The sequence below is a fragment of the Hyperolius riggenbachi genome, chromosome 5 (genome assembly GCF_040937935.1).
Source record: "Hyperolius riggenbachi isolate aHypRig1 chromosome 5, aHypRig1.pri, whole genome shotgun sequence".
Lineage (NCBI taxonomy): Eukaryota > Metazoa > Chordata > Amphibia > Anura > Hyperoliidae > Hyperolius > Hyperolius riggenbachi.
In genome coordinates, this window is record NC_090650.1 from 207,980,087 (window position 1) to 208,002,851 (window position 22,765).

The window sequence follows — 22,765 nt, forward strand, 5'->3', positions numbered from 1 at the left end:
CCGCTTTAAAGGACTTACGAAGTCAAAAATCGAAATTTTGATCCTTACCTGTTTAATATTTGATTCCATAGGGGAGTTCCACCACGCCCTCCGTTCTAATCCGCCTCAAAAGTATCCTTTTTATTGCCACCAGGCTGCGACCCGACCCCACAGCACGGGTCGTCTCCTATGCCACATTCAAGATGGCCGCCGCAAAGATCCACGGCTGCGCACTACGCATGGTGGAGAGTGTGGCTGCGCAGCTCTCCGCCCTCGCTGTAAGCGTGCCCGCTGTCACACTAGGAGGACACTGACAGCGAGTACGTGGCTGGGCGAGGGCCAAGATTTTCTTGTAGAAATCCCACGAATATCAGAAGAATGTTTATGTGTGCTTTATAGTCTATAAAAAAGCCTTTGATTGTGTCGAACACAATAAGCTGTGGAAAGCCTTAGGTGAACTGGGCATGCCAACTCATCTAGTTAAACTGATAAGATCACTATATGACGGCCAAGAAGCCTCAGTGCGAACACCCCATGGAGACACAGATTGGTTGAAAATTGGTAAAGGTGTGAGGCAAGGTTGTATCCTATCCCCCTTCCTGTTTAATCTTTACGCCGAAGTGATCGTGAGAAAATTGGATCTTGAGGAAAAAGAAATTGGGTTGAAAATTGGTGGACGGAACATCAGTAACCTTTGGTATGCTGATGACACTACTCTTTTCTCAGAAACGGCGGATGGTCTGCAGCATCTGATTAATCGAATCAAAGATGAAAGTGCAAAGTTCGGCCTCCACCTGAATATCAAAAAGACCAAGATCATGACAACAGTAGACGACGGCAATATCAAGATAGCAGTTGACAATGAAAATATTGAGTGTGTGCAAGAATTCACCTTCCTCAGATCGATCAAAATAGTGATTGTAGTCATGAAATAAAACGTCGGATAACCCTCGGCAGAAACACGATGGTAAGCATGAACAAAGTATGGAACAGCAAAGACATTAGCATTACGACCAAATGTAGACTGGTTCATGCCATTGTTTTTCCCCATAACCATGCATGGCTGCGAAAGTTGGCCCCTAAGAAAAGCAGAAGAAAAATCGACTCTTTCGAGTTGTGGTGCTGGCGACGGTTGCTTCGCATTCCATGGACAGCAAGAATGACGAACAAAGAAGTATTGGAAAAGTATAAGACCAGACATGTCACTGGAAGGCAAGATCACCAGACTCAGACTCACATATTTCGGCCACGTGATGCGATCAAATTCCTTAGAGAAAGACCTAATGCTAGGACTGATCAGTGGCAAAAGGTGACAAGGCCGCCAGAGAACACGTTGGCTTGATACCATCAAAGCTGACACAGGATTGAGCTTAAGGCAACTGGCAGAAATGGTACAAGATCGGACAACATGGAGAGAGCTAACCCATAGAATCGCCAAGAGTCAGACACGACTGAATGGATAACATCATCATCATCATATGATCATTTTAACCTCTTTATGAACAGAGGAAGTCCAAGTGTTTAGAGCTTCATCAATTTAACCAGCAATTTTGTGAATCCAGTTGCCCGCTTAAAGGGAACCTTAACTGCTGCGGAAAAATAAATTCACTTACCTGGGGGCTTTCCCAAGCCTCCTGCAGCCGTCCTGTGCCCGCGCCGGTCCTTCGGTGCCCTCCGGTCTCCCTCCGCCGCTGAGTTTCGATTTCGGACGACTGCCAGTCGTCCTGGGGCCTCTTCCGCATTCCTTGTCGTAAACTGCAGTAAAGCGCGTCCGCATGACGCCAAACGCGTCATCGCATGACGTCAAACGCGTCATGCGGACGCGCTTTACTGCAGTTTACGACAAGGAATGCGGAAGAGGCCCCAGGACGACTGGCAGTCGTCCGAAATCGAAACTCAGCGGCGGAGGGAGACCGGAGGGCACCGAAGGACCGGCGCGGGCACAGGACGGCTGCAGGAGGCTTGGGAAAGCCCCCAGGTAAGTGAATTTATTTTTCCGCAGCAGTTAAGGTTCCCTTTAAAGATGAATTATTGCAAATGCCTTCTGTTTTAAGAAGGGAAAGTTGTTTTCAGAAAAAGTGAAATGACAGAGTTGAAGTTAGGAAAGGGACAAAGGGCACAGAGTGGGAGAAAGAATGGAGGCAGCCATAAGTTGTTGGCACAGAAGGGATGATGAAGCTACAGACCTGCACAAGCTACTTTTTCTGGGCCAACCTACATTCTGAGGCCCAATACTCACTTGCAGGCATATACCTGAATTTGATACCCAGTCCATAACCTGTTTTTAGGTCCGTTGCAGGAGAGCCAAAGTGCTGATGAGTAGAAATGAGGGAATCTGTTAGACTCACAAAACTACTATATGTTCGCAAAGTTTTGCAAATTTGTAGGTGATTTCCCAATCAACTTTTGCTTTTTTTTTTTATAAATGTACACAATATTAATGTAATATTCACATTACTGTATTACACTTTACGGTAACTGGAATAACCCTCAATCGCATGAAAAATGTGCACGGTAGTAGTTTACAGCAATGGTATAAATGTGCATAGTGTTAGGTAACCGCACTAATGCATATTAGTGTAACAAAAAAGAAAAATCAAATCCACATATTGATGTATCAGCAATAGCAGTGACTGACTGCTTTATTCTGTGTGTATGCGCGCGCGTGCGTTTGTGTCTACAAACTATTCACTACTACAGTAGAATCACTTTATAGTAAACTCAGTTTTACTATATCAGAACTGGTCATACATTGTATATTTATACTGACGCATGTGCTGGGACATGAAGATTGGGTTTACTATATCAGTTTACTAGATTGTAAGCCTTTGGGCAGGGTCCTCCTCCTTTTGTGTCCTACCTGATCATGCACCTCCATTACTGTGCCCCCATGCTATGCATTTGAGTGAACCTAACTTGCCTAATCTCCATGCTCCCATCCAGTGACTAAGCATTACCTTGTACTCATACTGTGCTGCGTGATCTGGTTTGTATGTATTCCTGTATTGTCCTATTGCTGTATGTCACCCCTAAATATTGTCTAACCTAAATTAATGTCCAGCGCTGCGTAATATCTTGGCGCTTAATAAATACAATAAATAAATACTGAGATTCTACTGTACTCTGTCCCTAGGAAACAGTCAAACACAGCTCTCCTTGTTTCTCCTTCTCCCTACAGCTAGAGTTAAAGTATAGCTGAGAGCAAAGAGGTCACAGGTTTTATACTTACCTGGGGCTTCCTCCAACCCCCTTGAGGCAGGTCGGTCCCTCGCCATCTCCCGTTGTACAGCCCGCTATTCTGGCTGTACATGCGTGGCCGGGAGTGTTATGCTTAACTACTGCGCAGAACCCTCCCGCCAGTGGAGCGCGTGGCCGCGCCATGCATGCGCGTCACAGCCGTCCAGCGGGAGACAGGAGCGGTCCGGGGAGCCTCTGAGGGGACCAAGTGACCTCAAGGGGGCTGGAGGAAGGCCCAGGTAAGAATAAAACCTGAGACCTCTTTGGTCTCAGGTTTCCTTTAAAACACAAAGTGCAGCTGATGTGCAAGTAACTGGACAGTCCCTGTCACACAGCTGCAAGCATGTCTGCTAGTGAGTAGTTTTGACCAATCGTTACCACATGAACGTATGCTGTATCCTATTTCCTAAGTAATATACATGGATGGAACCCATAGCATAAAATGGCGACAGCTGGGTTTTTCTTATAAATACAGTGGAACCTGGGTTTGTGAGCATGATTTTTTTTCCTGAAAAATGCTTGTAATCCAAAGCACTATTATATCAAAGCATGTTTCCCCATAAGGATTAATGGAAACTTAGACTATTTGTTCCACAATCCGAAAACATTTATAGAAAAAAAAGTAATACAAAGTACTGTATAGATTAAAAATAACTTTCACTAGAATTTACAGAATAATTGCAATCTGTTGGCTCACCACAACCTTTTTTTTTTTTTTTTTTTTTGAGTGGCTTTAAGGGACTTATCCAATAAAATTTGCTTTTGCAGATTTCATGAAAATATTGTACTGTCCCTGCACTCAGGTTAAGTACAATACTGCAGCATCAAAGGAAAATAACCATTGGGTCAGTTGTGATGTCTTGCCACACGTCTATAGAACGTATACACATGTCACATCATCAACTGCTTGTACATCAAGATGTGGCCTGCTTATCAAGTCTAAATTGCATACCATTTTTTGCTTCTCTTGCAAAGCGCTCTAAGTTACTGTACTGGCAATCCAAGGTTTTACTATTGAAAAGGTAAATCCTGAATTTGTGTATAATGCATAACTAATTCAATAAACAGCATATCTAAAGTAATTGTGGTGTTTGAGGCTAGTTCCAGGAAAAAAACACATCAATCCACATTGCCAGAGTAGGGCAGTGCTACATAATATCTGTCAATGACAGTAGCTACAAACTAACATAGCAGGGAGGGTTTTTTTTTTTTAAATTTAGCAAAAAAATAAAGCCCTGCTAATTTATGCTTTACAGTAGAGCCAGGATAACGATATTGCACTAAAGCATGGTGTTTACTTTTCCTGCTCTTCAAGAAAATCTTCAGATCTTCTGTGATGCCCTTTTGCCCTTAACATTGGTAACGTGTGTTTTAGTGTAGGGGTGAAGTTCATTTCTGTATTGTGAATGTTTAGGGCCGGGATGTCATGTGAAGAGTGAGCTAAAGATACTGCATATTTAGTGAATATAGCCAATATCTTATCTAAAAACCAATTCGTGTGTGTGTGTGTGTGTATGATGATCATATACTCTTTCATATTTTTATCAGTGTAACACAATATACAGGCATGTAGATAGTGTTGTGGAGTTATGTCCAGTAAAGATGAATGTTCATTAACAAGTAGTTTAACCTTCTCCATTGAAAAGTTTAAGTTAAAGGACCTCCAGTCGCAAAAATCTTAAAATTTTAAAATGCATGAAAACATACACAAATAAGAAGTACGTTTCTTCCAAAATAAAATGATCCATAAATTACTTTTCTCCTATGAAGCTGTCACTTACAGTAAGTAGTAGAACTCTGACATTACCGACAGATTTTGGACTAGCCCATCTTCTCATGGGGGGTGCTCAGGGTTTTCTTTATTTTTAAAAGCACTTAGTGAATGGCAGTTGCTCCGTCCAACTGCCAAAAAAGTGAGCAGGGAGGGTGGCTAGCATCTTTGTTTGTTTGTCTTTTTCAGGGAATGTCTTTATAAAAAAAAAAAATAAAGGCTATTTTTTTATACATGCTGAAAATCCCACATGAAGAGATGGACTAACCCAAAACCTGTCAGTAATGTCAGATTTCTTCTACTTACTGCGACAGCAACATAGGAGAAAAGTAATGTATGGCTAATTTTACTCTGGAAGAAATGTACTTCTTATTTGTATGCTTTAAAGAGAATCTGTATTGTTAAAATCACACAAAAGTAAACATACCAGTGCGTTAGGGGACATCTCCTATTACCCTCTGTCACAATTTCGCCGCTCCCCGCCGCATTAAAAGTGGTTAAAAACAGTTTTAAAAAGTTTGTTTATAAACAAACAAAATGGCCACCAAAACAGAAAGTAGGTTGATGTACAGTATAAAGGAAAAAATCACCTCTCCTCGGGTAAGAACCAACAATAAGTCGGCCAGCCGGTGCTCAATGTCATGCAGGTCCACCACACCTGCAAGCAAACAGGCAAAACTCGAAAGGAAGACACGGCACTCAGGAGCTGTATGCAGCAACAAGCTGTATTGAAGCAGGCAGTACACTACATGTTTCGGGCGGAGCCCTTCATCAGGTGTATCAGCTGTATACAGCCTTCCTTTTGAATCTCAAGAGATCATTTGTGTGTTTATTCCCCCCTGTTCTCATGCACTGAAGTTTCAGGCTGCTCTTTTCTTCCTGCAAACAGCTTTGCCCTTGTCTGTAATTCCTCACGATCTGAAAGCCCAGTCAGCTCAGAGGACGATTTATCCAGCTTGTAAAAGATAAGAGAGAAGAGAGAAGCTGCTCTAATCTAAATAACACACAGGCAATGTGCATAGAGGGGCCTGGAAGGGGGAGTTAATAGCAGAACCACAACACTGAAGAACTTGGCATCCTTCCAGACACAGGCTGACAAGTTTGACAAGAGAGAGATAAGTTGATTTATTACAGAGATAGTGATAGTAGAAAGTGCTGCAGTAAGCCAGAGCACATTAGAATAGCTTTTGGAACTTGTAGGATGATAAAAAACAGGATGCAATTTTTGTTACGGAGTCTCTTTAAATTTTAAGATTTTTGCAACAGTTCCTCTTTTAATAAACAGTAATAACAGTGTTCTCCCCAGAAATTTTTTCCAGCCGGGTGGTATGTAAAGGTAGCCGGGTGGGGAACGTCATGCAAGGTGCCACTGAGTGGGGAATCGCGGACCCCCGCTCCCATAAATTGACAGGCTAGGCTCTGACCTTTTGTACTAGAATATCTTAAAGGGAAGGTTCAGTGAGGGTGGCTAAAAAATAAAAATCAATTTCCACTTACCTGGGGCTTCCTCCAGCCCGTGGCAGGCAGGAGGTGCCCTCGCCGCCGCTCCGCAGGCTCCCGGTGGTCTCCGGTGGCCGACCCGACCGGGCTCTTCTGTGCTCCAAGGCCCGGCACTTCTGCGTCCCACGCCGGCGCGCTGATGTCATCGGACGTCCGCCGGGCTGTACTGCGCAGGCACGCACCTTTTCACTTTGGCCTGCTTTCTCACTGGTGCTCTAAACCCGCAGCTGAACTCTGGTCCCCTACCTCTCATGTCCCTACCTCTCATGTCCCTACCTCTCATGTCCCTACCTCTCCTTCTATATTGTAAGACTTTGGCAGGGTCCTCCTCCTTGTGTCTCCTACCTCTTCACGCACCTCCATTACCGCACAACCATCCTATGGATCTGAGTGAACTCGACTGGCTTAATCTCCATGCTCCCATCTAGTGACTAAGCATTAGCTTGTACTCATACTGTGCTGCGTGATCTGTTTGCATGTATTCCTGTATTGTCTTCTTGCTCTATGCCAATAACTAATGTCCACCTTTGCGTAATATGTTGGTTCTTTATCAATACAATAAATAATAGTTCTTTCCATCAAACCACATCACAGTGCTTGGCATACTCCCTAGCCAGTTAAGTGGCAGGATGGAAATTCTAAAGGGGGCCAAACACTATACAATAAAATGATCTGGATTTCTTGCAGGTCGATAAAAACGTTTGGTTGTCCCAAAAATCAAAAGCTTTTTATGTATTTTTTTATATGTTTGAGAAATCTGTTTGAAATCTAAATTTCCTGTTTTTATTTGATAAAAGAAGATGGATTTTTCAGATCAATATTTTTTTTTAAAATGAAAATGGAATGATATAGGGTAAATTGTCAATGACTTGATGTACAGACCAAGCAATTTTACATTGGTCAGATTTTTTGAAATGTTACAATAGGTCAGAAAAACTGATGCAATTCTTGAATTGAAAAGATATATTTAAAAAATGTATGGCGTGTGTGTGTGGCCACCTTTAGGGCCCATTCACACTTGAGTGTTTTTCCGGCGATGTCGGCAAAACGCTCAAACACTAGCGCGTTTGAAAGCACTAGTGTAATAAAACCCTTTGGGCCTGTTCTTACTTGAGCGATTTGTGGTAATTGCCGCAAATCTCCCAAAAGCGCAAAACGAAACCGCGTAGCCTGCACCATTTTCAGGCGATTTCCCGGCGATCGGGTTTCAGTGCTATAGAAGCGCTAAACGCGATCACGGAGAAATCACTGCACTGTCCAGTGATTTTTTTTTTTTCACCCGAAATCGCGGAAAAATCACTTCCGCAAAAATCGCTGGCGTATTGCTCTTTCAAGTGTGAATGGGCCCTGAGTGTAGTAGACTTTGGGTGGGCTTACTAAGCAATCAGTCAGTGTTTGAATCCCTTATGAACTGGGGCCCCGCTTGAAAACAGATCTATGAAATGCTCTTCTGGTCCGATTTTTCATGCTGCAAACATTTGCAGAAAATAAAAATTTGCATAATTTACTGTCCCTAATAAGATTGCCAGAAGTATGTTTACATCCATGTCCATGTGCAAAGACAGCCAGTCCAGTTCTATGTAAATACATTTTTTTGTAAAGTTTACAGTGCATATAGATAACTGCAGGGAAATTGTTTACTTTTTCTAGGAAAGTTTAACTACACACAGTATTAAGTATTTTGCTCTTTGTTCACATTCCCAACCGCTGGTGCCCGCCACGTTCACGTCGTTGAGAGCGTTCTGCATCTATGAAGTACCTGCGTAGGCCCAGAACACTCCCAGCGACGTGAAAGTGGCAGGCACAGACATGCGTAGAAGAGCCCAGCTGAAGGCGGATTAGTGGGGCTGAACGCGGGTGAATGGAGGCACCCGGGAGGATGGCGAGGGAGGCAACTGTGGTCATGGGGTAAGTATGATTTCTTTACTCCCTCATCTCATGTTAACTTTAATCTTACCAGGGCTGTGGCGTCTGAGTCTAAGCAATTTTGGGTACCTAAAGTCTGAGTCGGAGGTGGTGGTTTCAATAAACTGAGGAGTCCGATTTTTGTACCGACTTTTCAGCCCTGAATCTTACTACCGTGTTAACTGAACATTTTTGTGCACATTCTTGAAACAGTAATTGATTATTGTAGTTTACATCTCTGTGTATTTCAAACCTGCAGGGTGGACACAGACAGAAGTGGTGCTATATCTGACACAGAACTGCAGCAAGCGCTGTCCAACGGTGAGTGAATGGTCTTTTATGCCCTATGTGTACATCTGCTTTTTCTTTTTTTTATTGTTGAGATATTTAATCTGCATTGTGATATTGCCATTTGTGATAAGTATACACATAGTTCCAATGTGTTTTAGGTGACAAAAGGGACAATGGCCCCAGATACTTTAGTGTTTCCTTCCCACCTGTCTTAATTAAGGTGTTATGGGTCTCCCCTTGCAGAGTACCTGTCACATGGAATGATCAGTCTCCCTGCACCTGGCTGGTTTGCTAACCAGGCAGCTTTCCTCAAATCTTATTTCTTGCTGATACTTCACTTCAAGCACAAGTGGCAGTAGGAGAAGGTTGAGAGGAGAGGTATTGTGAAAACATCCCCTCAGACACACAGATGCGGTTTGGTTTGGGACATGTTGCCAAAATTTGTTTAAAGCTCAGGCTGTTTAATTCTATTTTGGGGAGGCAGGGTGCTGCCCAATTGTTAAAGGAAATCTGAAGTGAAAATAAACTTATGGTGGTTTGTTTGTGTAGTACAGCTAAGAAATAAAACATTAGGAACAGAGAAATTACCGTAGTCTAATATTATTTCCAGTACAAGAAGAGTTAAACTCCAGTCATTATCTATGCAAAAGAGCCACTGATCTCTGCAACTTAATGCAATTCTGTCTTCTGAAGCTTATTATCTCAAGTGTCTGTCGCTGTTTTTTTTTTTTTTTTTTTTCTTGCAGAGGACAGTTCAAAAGTTCACAACCCTGCTCCGTAAAATCATTTAGAATTCTGAGTAGTGTGTAAACTGCAAATATTAGAGAATGATGCAATGTTATATAAAAAGCTATATAACTGAAAAAAAATTGAGAATATTTTCTTTGCTACCAATGTTCTAGTAATTATCCGTACTACACAACCAGTTCATTATATCATATTTTTTATTTTATTTTTTTTGCTTCAGTGTCTCTTTAAGTTGCGCAAGTGTGCCATCTTTTTGTTTGTGGGACAGGCCTACCTAATTATATTTGAGGTGCATGCCTACATAACTGGATATGTAGTGGAGGCCCCTTTAGTTTACCTATGGTCCTATTTTGTCTAAAATCAGCTTTTTGTACACAATCTATTTAAAGTGGACATGTGAATAGCAGTGTATGAAGTGAGGCCTGAGTCATACAATTTTGCCCACCATTCCTTCCTCACGAAGCTGCTCCCACTTTCTAACTTAACGTCTATGATATTAGAGACAGGACTAGTAGGCACCAGTTATTGTAGGAAGGAAGGAGCACAATTTATAGCCTACCTGGCGATATGGACGAGCCTGACTCATCCTGTGAAAAATAGCTGAAAATGGTATGGATAAGTCTGGCTCGTCCAGCAGTTCTAAGGCAGGGTTCCATTTTTTTTTAATTAACCACTTAATGACAAGCTGACTTATAAAAACGTCCTGCTAGAGCCTCTTAAAGAGAATCTTACAATTCTTACAATAAAAAGCATACCATTCTATTCATTATGTTCTCCTGGGCCCCTCTGTGCTGTTTCTGCCACTCCCTGCTGCAATCCTGGCTTGTAATTGCCAGTTTTAGGCAGTGTTAACAAACAAAAGACATGGCTGCTAACTAGCTTGTGATAGGCTCAGAGAAGCTCAGTCTGTGACTTATACAGAGCCTGCAGGGGGTGTGGAGAGGGTGTGTGTAGCAACTCCCTATCACAAGCAGAGCAGCACATTCTTGCCTGAGCCAACAAAGCTGACAAAGGAAAGAAGATTAGATTAGATAACCGATATTATAGCGACTGTGCAAATAGGAAAGGCTGCAGTAAGACAGACAACATTAGAACAGGTATAGGAACTTATAGGATAGAAGAAATAAGGCTGAAAATGTTGTTAGTCTCGTTAATAGCCCTAGGACATTTTTATAAGTCAGACAGTGCTGCTGCCGCTGTGCACGTGCATTCCCATGCGCGTGCACGTGAAAAATAGTGAAGAAGAAAAAACCCCACCATAGAAAAAAAATACACCTTTATTTCCAAATACTATATTGTCACCATACTTTGCACTAGGGACATAATTAAAATCTTGTGATAACCACAAATCGGCTGATAAAATGTGTTGGTTTTATGTACAGTGCTTATATTAAAACTATAGGGGATGAAATTGGAGAAATTGTGTACTTTTTCCTTGTTTTTCCCTTTAAAATGCATAGAAAATAAAATAAATATCAACCCCAAAAAGCCTAATTGGTGGTGAAAAAAAAACAAGATATAGATCATTTCATTGTGATTAGTAGTGATTAAGCTATTGGCAAATGAAAGGGATGAGCACTGAAAGGTGAAAATCGCTCTTGTCCGTTAGGGTAAAAACCCCTTTTGGGGTGAAATGGTTAAAATTCGCATTTGTATGCACATTTTTGCATACTCTGGAAACCTGCATGCAAAAATATGCATACAAATGTGAATTTTAATACGAAAAACTGCATGTTTTCTGCCAAAAAGTTGAAGAATGGGGAAATTGAGGCCTGGCAGAAAGGGAAAATGTATTTGTTTACATGATTTTGTGTTTGAAACTTTTATTATACTCAATGTATACTATTATAATGTATTTATAAAGTGCCAACATATTACACAGTGCTGCACAAAAGATAGATGGGCTAACATACAAGGTAGGACATACCAGGAGTTTTCAACAAAACAAGACCATGCAAATGTCTTTGATAACAGTAGTTCAATGTCTTTGGTAAAAATATATAGTCTGTTCTAGTCTGCAAGAGGGGTTTCCGATGGTGAGATTGCATAGTCAATCTAGAAACCCTATGGAAGAAGGCCCTTGCCAGATGCTTACAATCTAAAGAGTGGTGGTAGAGACAATTAGTGCATCTGAGAGGGTGCCAGAAGGTATTGTGGTACTGATGTGGGTGGGTAGGAGAGCATGAAAAGGTGTCTTGAGGGCTTGTTTGAAGGTATTAAAGGTGGAGGCGAGTCTGATGGCTGGTTGGAGCGTGTTCCAGAAAGTGAAGTCCTGCGATCGCGGGTGGAAGTGAGAGATGCGGGGTGCAAAAAGGCGCATGTTGGAGGATCTGATTCTGAGGGGTGGACAAGATCAGAGATGTAGGTTGGGCAGGTCATGTGCAACGATTTGTAGGCCAAGCCGATAATTTTTTTTTGAAGTGGATGTGAAGCCAGTGGGGGGTTATAGAGGCGCTGCAATGAGATGAGTTAATCTGATTTGAAGGGGGGTTCAATATGGTTTGAGGCAGAGGCATAATAAAAGAGGATTGCAATAGTCCAGATGGGAGATAAGGGCATGGGTGAGGAGTTTGGTGGTGTCAGGGGACAGGTAGGAGTGGAGATGTTGCAAAGGTGGAGGTAGCAGGATTGAGTAGTACTTTGGAATGTAGGGTGCAAAGGAGAGAGCAGAGTCCAGGGTGATATCTAGGAAGCGGCCTTTTGGGGGGTTGGGGTTAGGGTGGACGGTAGTGTTGTCTGTCATGATATGCAAACCTGGGAGGGGTGCAGCTTTGTGGAGTGGGAACATTATCTCAGTCTTGTCCAGCTTAAGATTCAGGAAACTGGCAGCCATCCAGGAGGAGATGGATGTGAGGCAGGTGAAGACTTCATCCATGGCGGAGGAGGAGGGGGGGTTTGAGGTATATCTGAGTGGCATCGGCATACAGCTGGTAGTTGAATCCCAGGAGATGAGTAGGACATCGATGGTGGCAAAAAGGACCATGTGGGTTGGAGGCTTGGGCAGCAATCAGACAAGTGAGGTATTTGTTTTTGCTTTCAGTGAGGGCAGTATGGTTTGTCTGCAACTCAGCTCTGTACTCCAGGAAGTTGTGGTTCTGGCGGGGTTTTCTCAACACTGCACATCACTCTAAACACACCATCCCCACTGTCAAATATGGTGGTGGCAGCATCATGCTCTGGGGGTGCTTCTCTTCAGCAGGGACAGGGAAGCTGGTCAGAGTTGATGGGAAGATGGATAAAGCCAAATACAGGGCAATCTTGGAAGAAAACCTCTTGGAGTCTGCAAAAGACTTGAGGATGGGGCGAAGGTTCACCTTCCAGCAGGACAACGACCCTAAACATAAAGCCAAGGCCACAATGGAATGGTTTAAAACACATATCCATGTGTTAGAATGGCCCAATCAAAGTCTAGATCTAAATACAATCGATTTGTGGCAAGATCTGAAAACTGCTGCTCACAAACGCTGTCCATCTAATCTGACTAAGCTGGAGCTATTTTGCAAAGAAGAATGGGCAAGGTCTCAATATGTGCAAAGCTGGTTGAGACATACCCTAAAAGACTGGCAGCTGTAATTGCAGCAAAAGGTGGTTTTACAAAGTATTGACTCAGGGGGTGAATAATTATGCACACCCCACTTTGCAGTTATTTTTTTTTTTTTTTTTTTTAAATGTTTGGAATCATGTATGATTTTCGTTCCACTTCTCACGTGTACACCACTTTGTATTGGTCTTTCACGTGGAATTCCAATAAGATTGATTCATGTTTGTGGCAGTAATATGACAAAATGTGGAAAACTTCAAGGGGGCCGAATACTTTTGCAAACCACTGTATACATCTCTGGGGCTTCCTCCAGCCCCATCTGCTCCAATCGCTCCCACGAAGCCGTCCTCTGATGCCCCCAGCTTCGGGAACCGGGTCCTGTCACTCACAGTTGTGGCCAGCTAAGCAGGAGAAGTGCGCCCTCTATGTATCTCTCCAGCAGCTGCTAGAGAGATACACAAACAGTACACGTCTCTTACGTTAGACTGGCTCCGACTGACGGAAGTGCAGGGACTCGCTTCCTGAGGCTGCGGGCATCAGAGGATGGCGGCGTGGGAGCGATGAGGAGCGGATGGGGCTGGAGGAAGCTCCAGGTATGTATAAATCCTTTTATTTAACAGAGCTCTGGTTTCCTTAAATTTCTGCGCAAAAAGTGGTTCAAGTAGTTTTCATGAGAATTTTGCCTGTAACTTACCAAAATGTGTGAAGCAAGGGTCTACAAACCTTGGCACATTGTCCTCTGGTACACTTTAAGGAGGTTGATACATAGCTTACACCTTTATTGGGAGGGGTAGAAGGGCTCTAGGGTTAAAACGTATTTGTCAACACAGGGCTTGCGATTTGGAATTTTATTCTAGTTTAAAAAAAAAAAAAAAACCTGTTTCTTGGTCTCTTTCTGGAAGTAATATTTTCTCAGTAAGCTACACTCTGAGCAAATGTGGATGCTCGCTATTTAATGCAGAAATGTACTGAATTGTATTGATGTGCTGTCACTGTAATGTTAGGTACACGCCATACAATTTTCTGGCAGATTTACCTGCCAGATCGATTATTTCCAACGTCTGATCTGAATTTCGATATATTTTTATTTTTTCTTTCCGATGGTTGTTTTTTTTTTTTTTTTTTTTTTTTTCAAATCGATTTTCATGCAGTTCTATGAAAATCGATCGAAAAAAGATGAAAAAAAAAAAAAAAAAAACCAATGACAACAAGATCAGAAAAATCAAACAAATCAATCAAAATTCAGATTGGGCATGTTGAAATAATTGAAAAATTGCCAGAAAATTGAATAGTGTGTACCTAGCATTATGCTGGGAATATACCATACGTTTTTTCCGCTCGATAGATGGGTTTAATACAGGGCAGTTTCTATGCTAAAATGCACCCAGGTTCCAATCGCCGATCACTCACTCGCCGCAGGTCTCCTGCATAGACACTGATGCACACGCTACTTCCTGTTAAACAGGAAGCCGCGTGTGTATCAGCGTCTATGCAGAGCAGGAAACCGGCGGGAGTGAGTGATCGGCGATTGGAACCAGGGAGGTGAGTTACTATTTACAGTGTGCGCTAACTCTGTAATCTGGAGGGGGGAGCACGGAGGGCGGCCCGAAGAGAGGGAGGGCTGGCCTCCCTGCGGCTCCCCCCTCCATTACAGCGCCCCCTCCCAATAGCGCTCAGGGCGGCCGCACGGCCCTAGAAACGGGCCTGGTTTGATAATTTCTGACATGTCCGATATTCCTTCTGATTATTTTTTGGGTCGATCTTCTTATAGAAGTGAATGAAAAAAGATAAGAAAAACGAGTGGAAGTTAAGAGAATCAAGTGGAAAAAACGATTGGATGGAAGATCGAGCAGAAAAACGTATTGTGTGTACCCAGCATAAGATTAACAGTGTGCATTTGTTTACTTGGCAAGAGAGGAGAAAAAATAGATCATTCAGCTGTTGACCTACACTGTCCTATCAATAGGCATTTTAAAGAGAACCTAAACTGAGAGAGATATGGATGTTTTCTTTTAAAAAATACCAGTTGCCTGGCAGTCCTGCTGATCTGTTTGGCTGCAGTAGTGGCTGAATAACACACCTGAAACAAGCATGCAGCTAATCCGGTCTGACTTATGTCAGAGCTCCTGATCTGCATGCTTGTTGAGGGGCTGTGGCTGAGAGTATTAGAGACACAGGATCGGCAGGAGAGTCAGGCAACTGGTATTATTTTAAAAGGAAAAATCCATATCCTTCTCAGTTTAGGTTCCCTTTAAAGGGGGTTGTAACATCCAAAAATTGCCTCAAAATATTTTGTGCCCCAAATATATATGTAAACCCCCTTTTTACTAAAATGGGGGGGGGGGGGGCAGTGGGGAAAGCATCAAGCCGCTTGCGAGCACGGTCACAGCTGCACTCAGATGTGACTTGATGTGGTGGCTGCCTCTTCACTGCCTGTTCTGAGCACTAAGAAGCACCTGGTCAGTGCATGGGAGCATCCCTCTGCAAAGTGCCTTAATCCTGGTACAAATTTCAAAAGGTAGTTGGACACTGACATATCTGTCTGGGCCACTAAACATGGGACAGAATAGTGGTTCCTGGAACCAGACTGTCCTATAGAATACAGAAGAGACGGTCTAGAAATGTGAAAGAGAGGCTACAGAGGCTAGAATGTGAAACTATTACATGCAGGCATCACTGTCTGAAAACAGTGAGGCTGTTTTGTACATAGCTTTACAGTATAAGGCTAATAGTATTTTGGATCTGAAACTCTTTCCTGTGCCTCTAAGTTGGTTCGTTGTTACTTAGCTACAATATTTGTATGGGTTGCTAAGGAATCTGTGACTTGCGCCTTGTTGGTACAAAAACAAGACTGTGCCCTTTTTTACACAGAAGTGTACTATGTCTAGGTGGAGATCTTTCCATGGACCTGTGTTTTTTCCACTGAACTTGGGAGGTACATTTCCTTTTTATCCACAGACCTCCTCAGCTATTTAATGGCTTAGGCAGACCAGTCAAGACATTGTACATGTTGCACATAAAAAAATGTGCAATGTAACAAACACATTTTCTTATTTTATAACTACATTGTATATGCAATTGTATGTTAAACAAACATAATATATAGCATCCCACTCAGTACAGTATAATCTCGTTACAGTGGAAAAGTAGTGGTAGGCAGCACCCAACCATCAAAGTGCGACGTGCTTGTGGTCGATGTCCCTCTGTCTCGGAATAACAAGCAGTAAATCCAAGAGAAGAGACCCAGCATCGTCTTCAAGTGTATTTCAAGCTCGCTCTTTATTTAAAGCATCAGAGATATTACAAAGGGCAAGTCTGTGCAACCTTTCAAGAGGAGCATCCTCTCTTTCTCAAGCTGACACGCCCTCTAACATACAAACACAATCGGCTTTAAATAGTACATGCTCCTGACAGGAGCCAATCAGAATGGTCATTATAGCGTACGCGAAAAAAAACGTTAGCAGAAGGTGGACATGCTCCTCGCTCATGAGACTGGTGTCAATAATGCAGAAAAGGACAACTATAATATAAAAATAGAATAAAAATGAATGAAAAAGAACCATAAGGTTCAAAAATCATCCGCTCGGTGTCAGGCGGCCACATATAGCGGCGGCCCGACACCAGACGTTTCAAAACGTAAAATAAGATCCCACCTTCCCTGACTGGCGTCCGCTCACAACGGCGGCCACTTTGGGCTGGTGAGAACATCACGGCACCAATTCCCTCCCAACTGGCGTCCACAAAATGTGCCTGGTCCTCTCCCGACTGGCTGCCATAAACAATAATATTTGAAGGCCCGTCCGGACCGGCGGCCACATATCAGTGGCGGCCAGTACGGGATGGCCCAGAAAAGATTAAAAAAAATATAAGCAGAAAATAATAAAAAATCCGAACCAACCCCAATGAAGACTCCTGGCGTCCAGACCAAGTAATATCAACAAGACCTCTATCCTTAAACACATGGACCCAACTCGCACTCCCGGTTCAGGCCCCCAGGGCCAAGGGCATCTAGCTTCCTGATCCAAAATGGTTCCCGTCTTAATAATAGTTTGACCCTGTCACCCCCTCCGCGGTGGGGGGAAAGAGTCGATCACTTGGACCCTCAATTGGCTGACATTGTGGCGACAGGCAGCGAAATGGCTAGCGACTGCTTGTTCAGATGTGCCAGAGCGGATAGCTGATTTATGCGCTGAAATTCTGCGTGGTCATTCCCACATAAATCAGTTCCCAAGGGCAACAAAGTAAATACACAACAAATATAGAGTCACAGGTGTAATAACCATTGATGTAAAAACGTTTTCCTGTTGTGGGGTGTGCAAAAGTGTCCCCTTTCACAACGGAATTACACATGTGGCAAGATAAACAGGGAAAAGTCCCTTTTCTAAAGGTAGATAAATTGGCAGTCCGAGAGCCAATGGCCGCCCTCACCAAACTGTCACCAATTGTGGGAGCCCGTCTGTATGACATGAGTGTCTATATCTTAGATGATTTTCGCTTCCGGGTTTCTTATGCTAACGTTTTTTCGGGTACGCTATAACGTTACCGCATACGGATTTTCACGTACGGCGGTTTTTATGACGTTTTTGAAGGTAGGACATGCTCTCTTCTTATAGGTCTGTGTTCCGTCGGCCATTTTAAAGTGATTGGAGGATAAATACAGATGCAGTTCCCCATCAGGTCCTCCACTAGATGGGAGGTCTTGTTGCAGGAACTTAACCTGATTGGTAGACGACAGGGCATCCAGACCATTCTGATTGTCTCCTGTCAGGAGCATGTACTATTTAAAGCCGATTGTGTTTGTATGTTAGAGGGCTTGTTAGCTTGAGAAAGAGGCTGCTCCTCTCGAAACGTTGCACAGACTTGCCCTTTGTAATATCTCTGATGCTTTAAATAAAGAGAGAGCTTGAAATACACTTGAAGACGGTGCTGGGTCTCTTCTCTTGGATTTATAATCTTGTTATAGTAAACTTGGGTATAGTAAACTACCTCTCCAGTTCCAGGCCAATCTCCATTATTACTGTATATTCCGGCATTTAAGACGACTGGGCATATAGGACAACACCCCAACTTTTCCAGTTAAATGGTTTGGGATATATTATTCGCTGTATAAGTCTACCTCTCTTCCAACGTACACCAAATAAAAATTGAAAAAACATCATATACTGGTGCTATGTATGAACAGATGCTAGTGTTGTACTGTATGTGGTACCCAGTATATAACAGTATATAGGCGATTGACTGGTTGGATTGGTCAACTCTCCCTCCCCTAAGCGGATTGGTCAGCTCTCCCTGTCTTTTAGAGCAGTATGGAAGAATAGATTATGCTGTGCCCATAACATGCCTCTTTCACCTGTCTGGCCCGCCTTTGTATCCTATTTACCTCCTTCTCTGCCTCTCAGATCTCGCACATGCAGTAACAGGATAGGGTGGAAAAGGCATGTTTTATGGGCACAGCACAATCTTTCTTCCATACCCCGGGCTTCCCAGACCTTGCAGCATGAGCGAGGAGCTCCCCCAGCATATGCGGCGACCCCGAATCTCCATCACCCGGTAATTAAACATCAGCATGTCACGTCTGCGCATCCGGTATCGGCATCATGTGAAACAGATGCATTTCTGTTTGATCCTCTTGGGCCCGACCTGTTCTACCCAGAGCATCTCTAAAATGTTGATCAATTCTACTGCTCATGTGTGAGCTCAAAAAATTTCGACCAACTATCCTTCTGTTTCTCCTTAGCAGACACTGCTTCTCCTGTACCATCAGGTGAACATACTGTGTGGTACAGTGTCCACAAGAAACACAGTGGTACAGTATGTAGTTATACAGTAAGCACAGTACTTTACACATACAGTAGATAATACAAGGTTAGCCATAGATAAGCGATACAAAAAGATGGACCAAGGAGGAGGGCCAGGGGTGTAATCTGCTGCCATCCATGGAATCAATCCCTTTGCAGTGATGCTTGAATCAGATGCCCCGCAGTCCGTCCTTGGGAAGAAAAAGAGAGAAAGTGAGAGGCCCCTTGGGGTTGGGGTGGAACCTGGCCGATTGGTAATCTGGTTGGCTGGTCTGGCCAGAAATCCACGTAAACTGCCTGTTTGCGTTTTGACCTAGTACAGGACAGTCCAGGGCCTAGGTGACTGGTCCAAAACTGCAATTTTGGCGGAGGAGACCACTGACCACTGGGAGGCCATGCTGACTATGGTGGGGGATCCAGGCTGCAGTGGCCCAGGTCTGTGAGGATCTGGCAGCGGGCCACACACTAGCCTTGTCCTGGAGCTGGTCCCCTGGTGAATGAAGCCGGGACAGCTACAACAGCTGCGGCAGCAGTGGCGAGTTGGAATCACTACAGCAACGGCTGAAGCAGCAGCCCTGGATTGGACCCGCTAGATTATCTTGCAGCCAGGTTAGCGGTGTGATTGTACCTGTTCCCGGGAGGGGGCTGCACTGGTGAATGGAGCCAGGGCTCTGCTGCTGATGCTTGCTCCGGCCTGGTTGGCTAGCCTTGTGAAGGAGCGGCGGCATGGGACTCTCCCGCCGGCAGAGAGAGAAAGCGACCGCGTTCCCCCTGGACTGGTGCGGCAGACTGGGCAGCGGTGGTGAGCGCGATTCCTCGATGTCCCCAGGTAGCGGTGGTGGCGTGCTGGAGCAGCACCAGCAGGGACCGGGTTGCTCTGGAGCAGCTGAGGCCGGCATCACGTCTCTCCTGTCTGCATGGTAGCTCACGCAGCGGTGGTGAAGGGTCCCAGACAGTCTTTCACAGAGAGTATCTTATCAGCCTTGTGACCCACATTCGCAGTCAGCAAAACCACATAAAATGTTAGCAAAATGGGCAAAGCAGGGACTGGTAAGTAAAAACCATGACAGTGGGAAAATTTCTACTTGCTTGTAAGGCAGAGAGGAACCAGCCCATGCTGTTTCAAGGGATCAAATAGCCACCATTCTCCACCAGAATTTCCAGTTCCTTCCTTCTGGAGGCAACACCAAGGGTTGGATTGGAAAGTGTTAGCTGGGTTTAAAAAAAATCCAGATATGGCCAGACTCAGAAATATAAGTTGAGGGTTTCATTTTCATAATAGCAGCTGAACACATGCAAGGTTAAAAATCCAGTTTTAAACTACTGTACTTCATAGCTACTTCATAAGCTACCTGCTGGTGGATTTTTCTGGCAAACTCTTTGGACTCATTTCCACTATAGCGAATTTGCATGCGTTTTTCGCATGAAAATTCGCATAGAAATACAAGTGAATGGGACTGTTTCTACTTGTCAGGATTCCTTTGCGATTTTCTGTGCAGAAAAAATTTGCATGGCAGAGCCATCAGAATTCGCATACCGCATACCGCTATGCGAATCGCATACAATGTATTTAATAGGAAATTCACATGAGGTTTGGGCATGCGAATTTTCATGCGAATTTACATGCGAATTCGCATAGAAACAATGGAAAAGCACACCAGCACTGCCATGGTTAAATTCGCATACATCGTCATCTCGCATGAAAATTCGTATAGACCCGCATGCGAAATTCGCATCCGCATGCGAATTTTTACCGCGGCGATTCGCACCGCACAAGTGGAAATGCAGCCTTAGTAAAGCACTAACTTAATTATTGGACGTATTTTAGACCTAAAGGCATTCCATTCAGCTGCTGATACCCCTTGGTTGAATGCAGCTTGAAAAAAATGTCTCAAATGCATAGCACCATAGAACGAGCATGCATACAGTCTTACCGCATAGTGTATACATTACATGCAATGCAGTACGCTCTACTCATAGTACGTAAGACTTTATGCACGTTATTCTGACTACCGCATTTTAGTGAATACACCCCAAATTTCCTTTTGAAAACCTATTCTTAGTTTCTATGAAAGGCTAGACTTGTGGCAGTTAAAATGTATAGATTACTGGGGAAAATATCCACAAACCAAGATTTGTTTTGGAATAGCATGAGGAATCAAGAAATTTTAATTCTCTCGTATAGGTTGCCAGGGATTCATCATATTAACTTAACTTTCAGTTACCTGCTACTCACAGGAAAATAATTTCAAACCTCTTTTTAGGTGGAATAAGGTACTAGGCCATCTTTTAAAAACATTAGTGTTAAAGGGACTCTGATCACCTCTCATGGGTATGCCTTTAAGCCAGACTACTTCCAACAAAGTCATGCTATGACCCCTCTGGAGGAGCCTATTTCAATGGCCATGCATGTCACTTCCTCTTCCTGCTTCATTCTGTGATGTACTTCTCTAACAGAGAAGACAGGGGTGACCCGGAAGTTATAACATAGCCAAGATGGCAGCCACAATTTTTAAATTGAAATTGAACGAAAACTATTTGGTGAAGAACAGCGATTCAAGCAACAAATGAGAGGAGAGCACAAGCTACAGAAAGGTATGCATCTTTAACCACCTTAGCGGTATGGACGAGCTCAGCTCGTCCATTACCGCCAGAGGGTGCCGCTCAGGCCCTGCTGGGCCGATTTTGATCAAATAAAGAGCAGCACACGCAGCCGGCACTTTGCCAGCCGCGTGTGCTGCCCGATCGCCGCCGCTCTGCGGCGATCCGCCGCGAGCAGCGGCGAAAGAGGGTCCCCCCAGCCGCCTGAGCCCTGCGCAGCCGGAACAAATAGTTCCGGCCAGCGCTAAGGGCTGGATCGGAGGCGGCAGACGTCAGGACGTCGGCTGACGTCCATGACGTCACTCCGCTCGTCGCCATGGCGACGAAGTAAACAAAACACGGAAGGCCGCTCATTGCGGCCTTCCGTGTTACTTTTGGCCGCCGGAGGCGATCAGAAGAACGCCTCCGGAGCGCCATCTAGTGGGCTTTCATGCAGCCAACTTTCAGTTGGCTGCATGAAATAGTTTTTTTTTTATTTAAAAAAAACCCTCATGCAGCTGCCCTGGCGATGTTAATAGAACGCCAGGGTGGTTAAGTACTTTGCAGTACTTGTTGGAGTCTTTTTTTTAAAGGCAAACCCATGAGAGGTGCTCAGTCTTACTGTGCCTGCAGCCATTCTCCTTCACTATCATCCAGTGCAATTGCATTACCTGCAGAACTTTCCATACAGTCTCTTAACTTTCCTGGCGAAGCCGTGCAGGAGGTTTTCTCAGGCCCTGCCGGGCCGATTAGCCGGCGCTCGCCGCACCGCCCCCCCCCCCCCCCAGACCACGTGCGCTGCCTGGCCAATCAGTGCCAGGCAGCGCTGAGGGGTGGATCGGGACTCCCAGTGACGTCCCGACCGGTCATCCCGCCCGTCACCATGGCGACAGGGGAAGCCCTCCAGGAAATCACGTGCTTTCGAAGCGGGTGAGGGGGATGCCGATGCACAGCAGCTATCATGTAGCGAGCCCTGGGCTCGCTACATGATTTCAAAAAAAAAAAAAAAAAACCTTTTTAAAAAACCTGCTGCGCTGCCCCCTGGCGGTTTTTAATAGACCGCCAGGAGGGTTAAACATTGAAGCTGAGCTTTGAGTGTTTTAAAGCCAGCTTCTACTTTATCTCTTCTACAGGCCTCTGTAATAGAGAGCCCAAAGAAATGGCCAACCCTTCCCCCTCCCAACTTGAAATGTTTGAGAGCAAAATCATTGGTGACTTTATCCCAACATTCTCTCATAACAAGTATATTTAGCTAGTGCTTGTGCTGTGTGCACATAGATATATTAATCCAGCATGAAACATACACCTACTTAGCTTAGCTAGTTTTGCTTCAGGTCAGGTATACTTTATTAACTGGTTCGCGTTCTTTACAACTGTAGCAAGAGGAATGTGGAGGCTGCCATATTTATTTCCTTT

General features: G+C 44.1%; 1 protein-coding gene across 1 annotated transcript in view; it reads left to right on the forward strand.

Annotated features, from left to right (window-relative positions):
* Window positions 1–22,765, forward strand: part of PDCD6 (programmed cell death 6) — a 50,101-nt gene that overhangs the window by 12,434 nt on the left and 14,902 nt on the right. Inside the window, exon 3 of the mRNA XM_068236655.1 lies at window positions 8,652–8,713. Within this exon, the coding sequence (XP_068092756.1) occupies window positions 8,652–8,713 (62 nt within the window). The remainder of the gene's footprint in view (window positions 1–8,651; window positions 8,714–22,765) is intronic.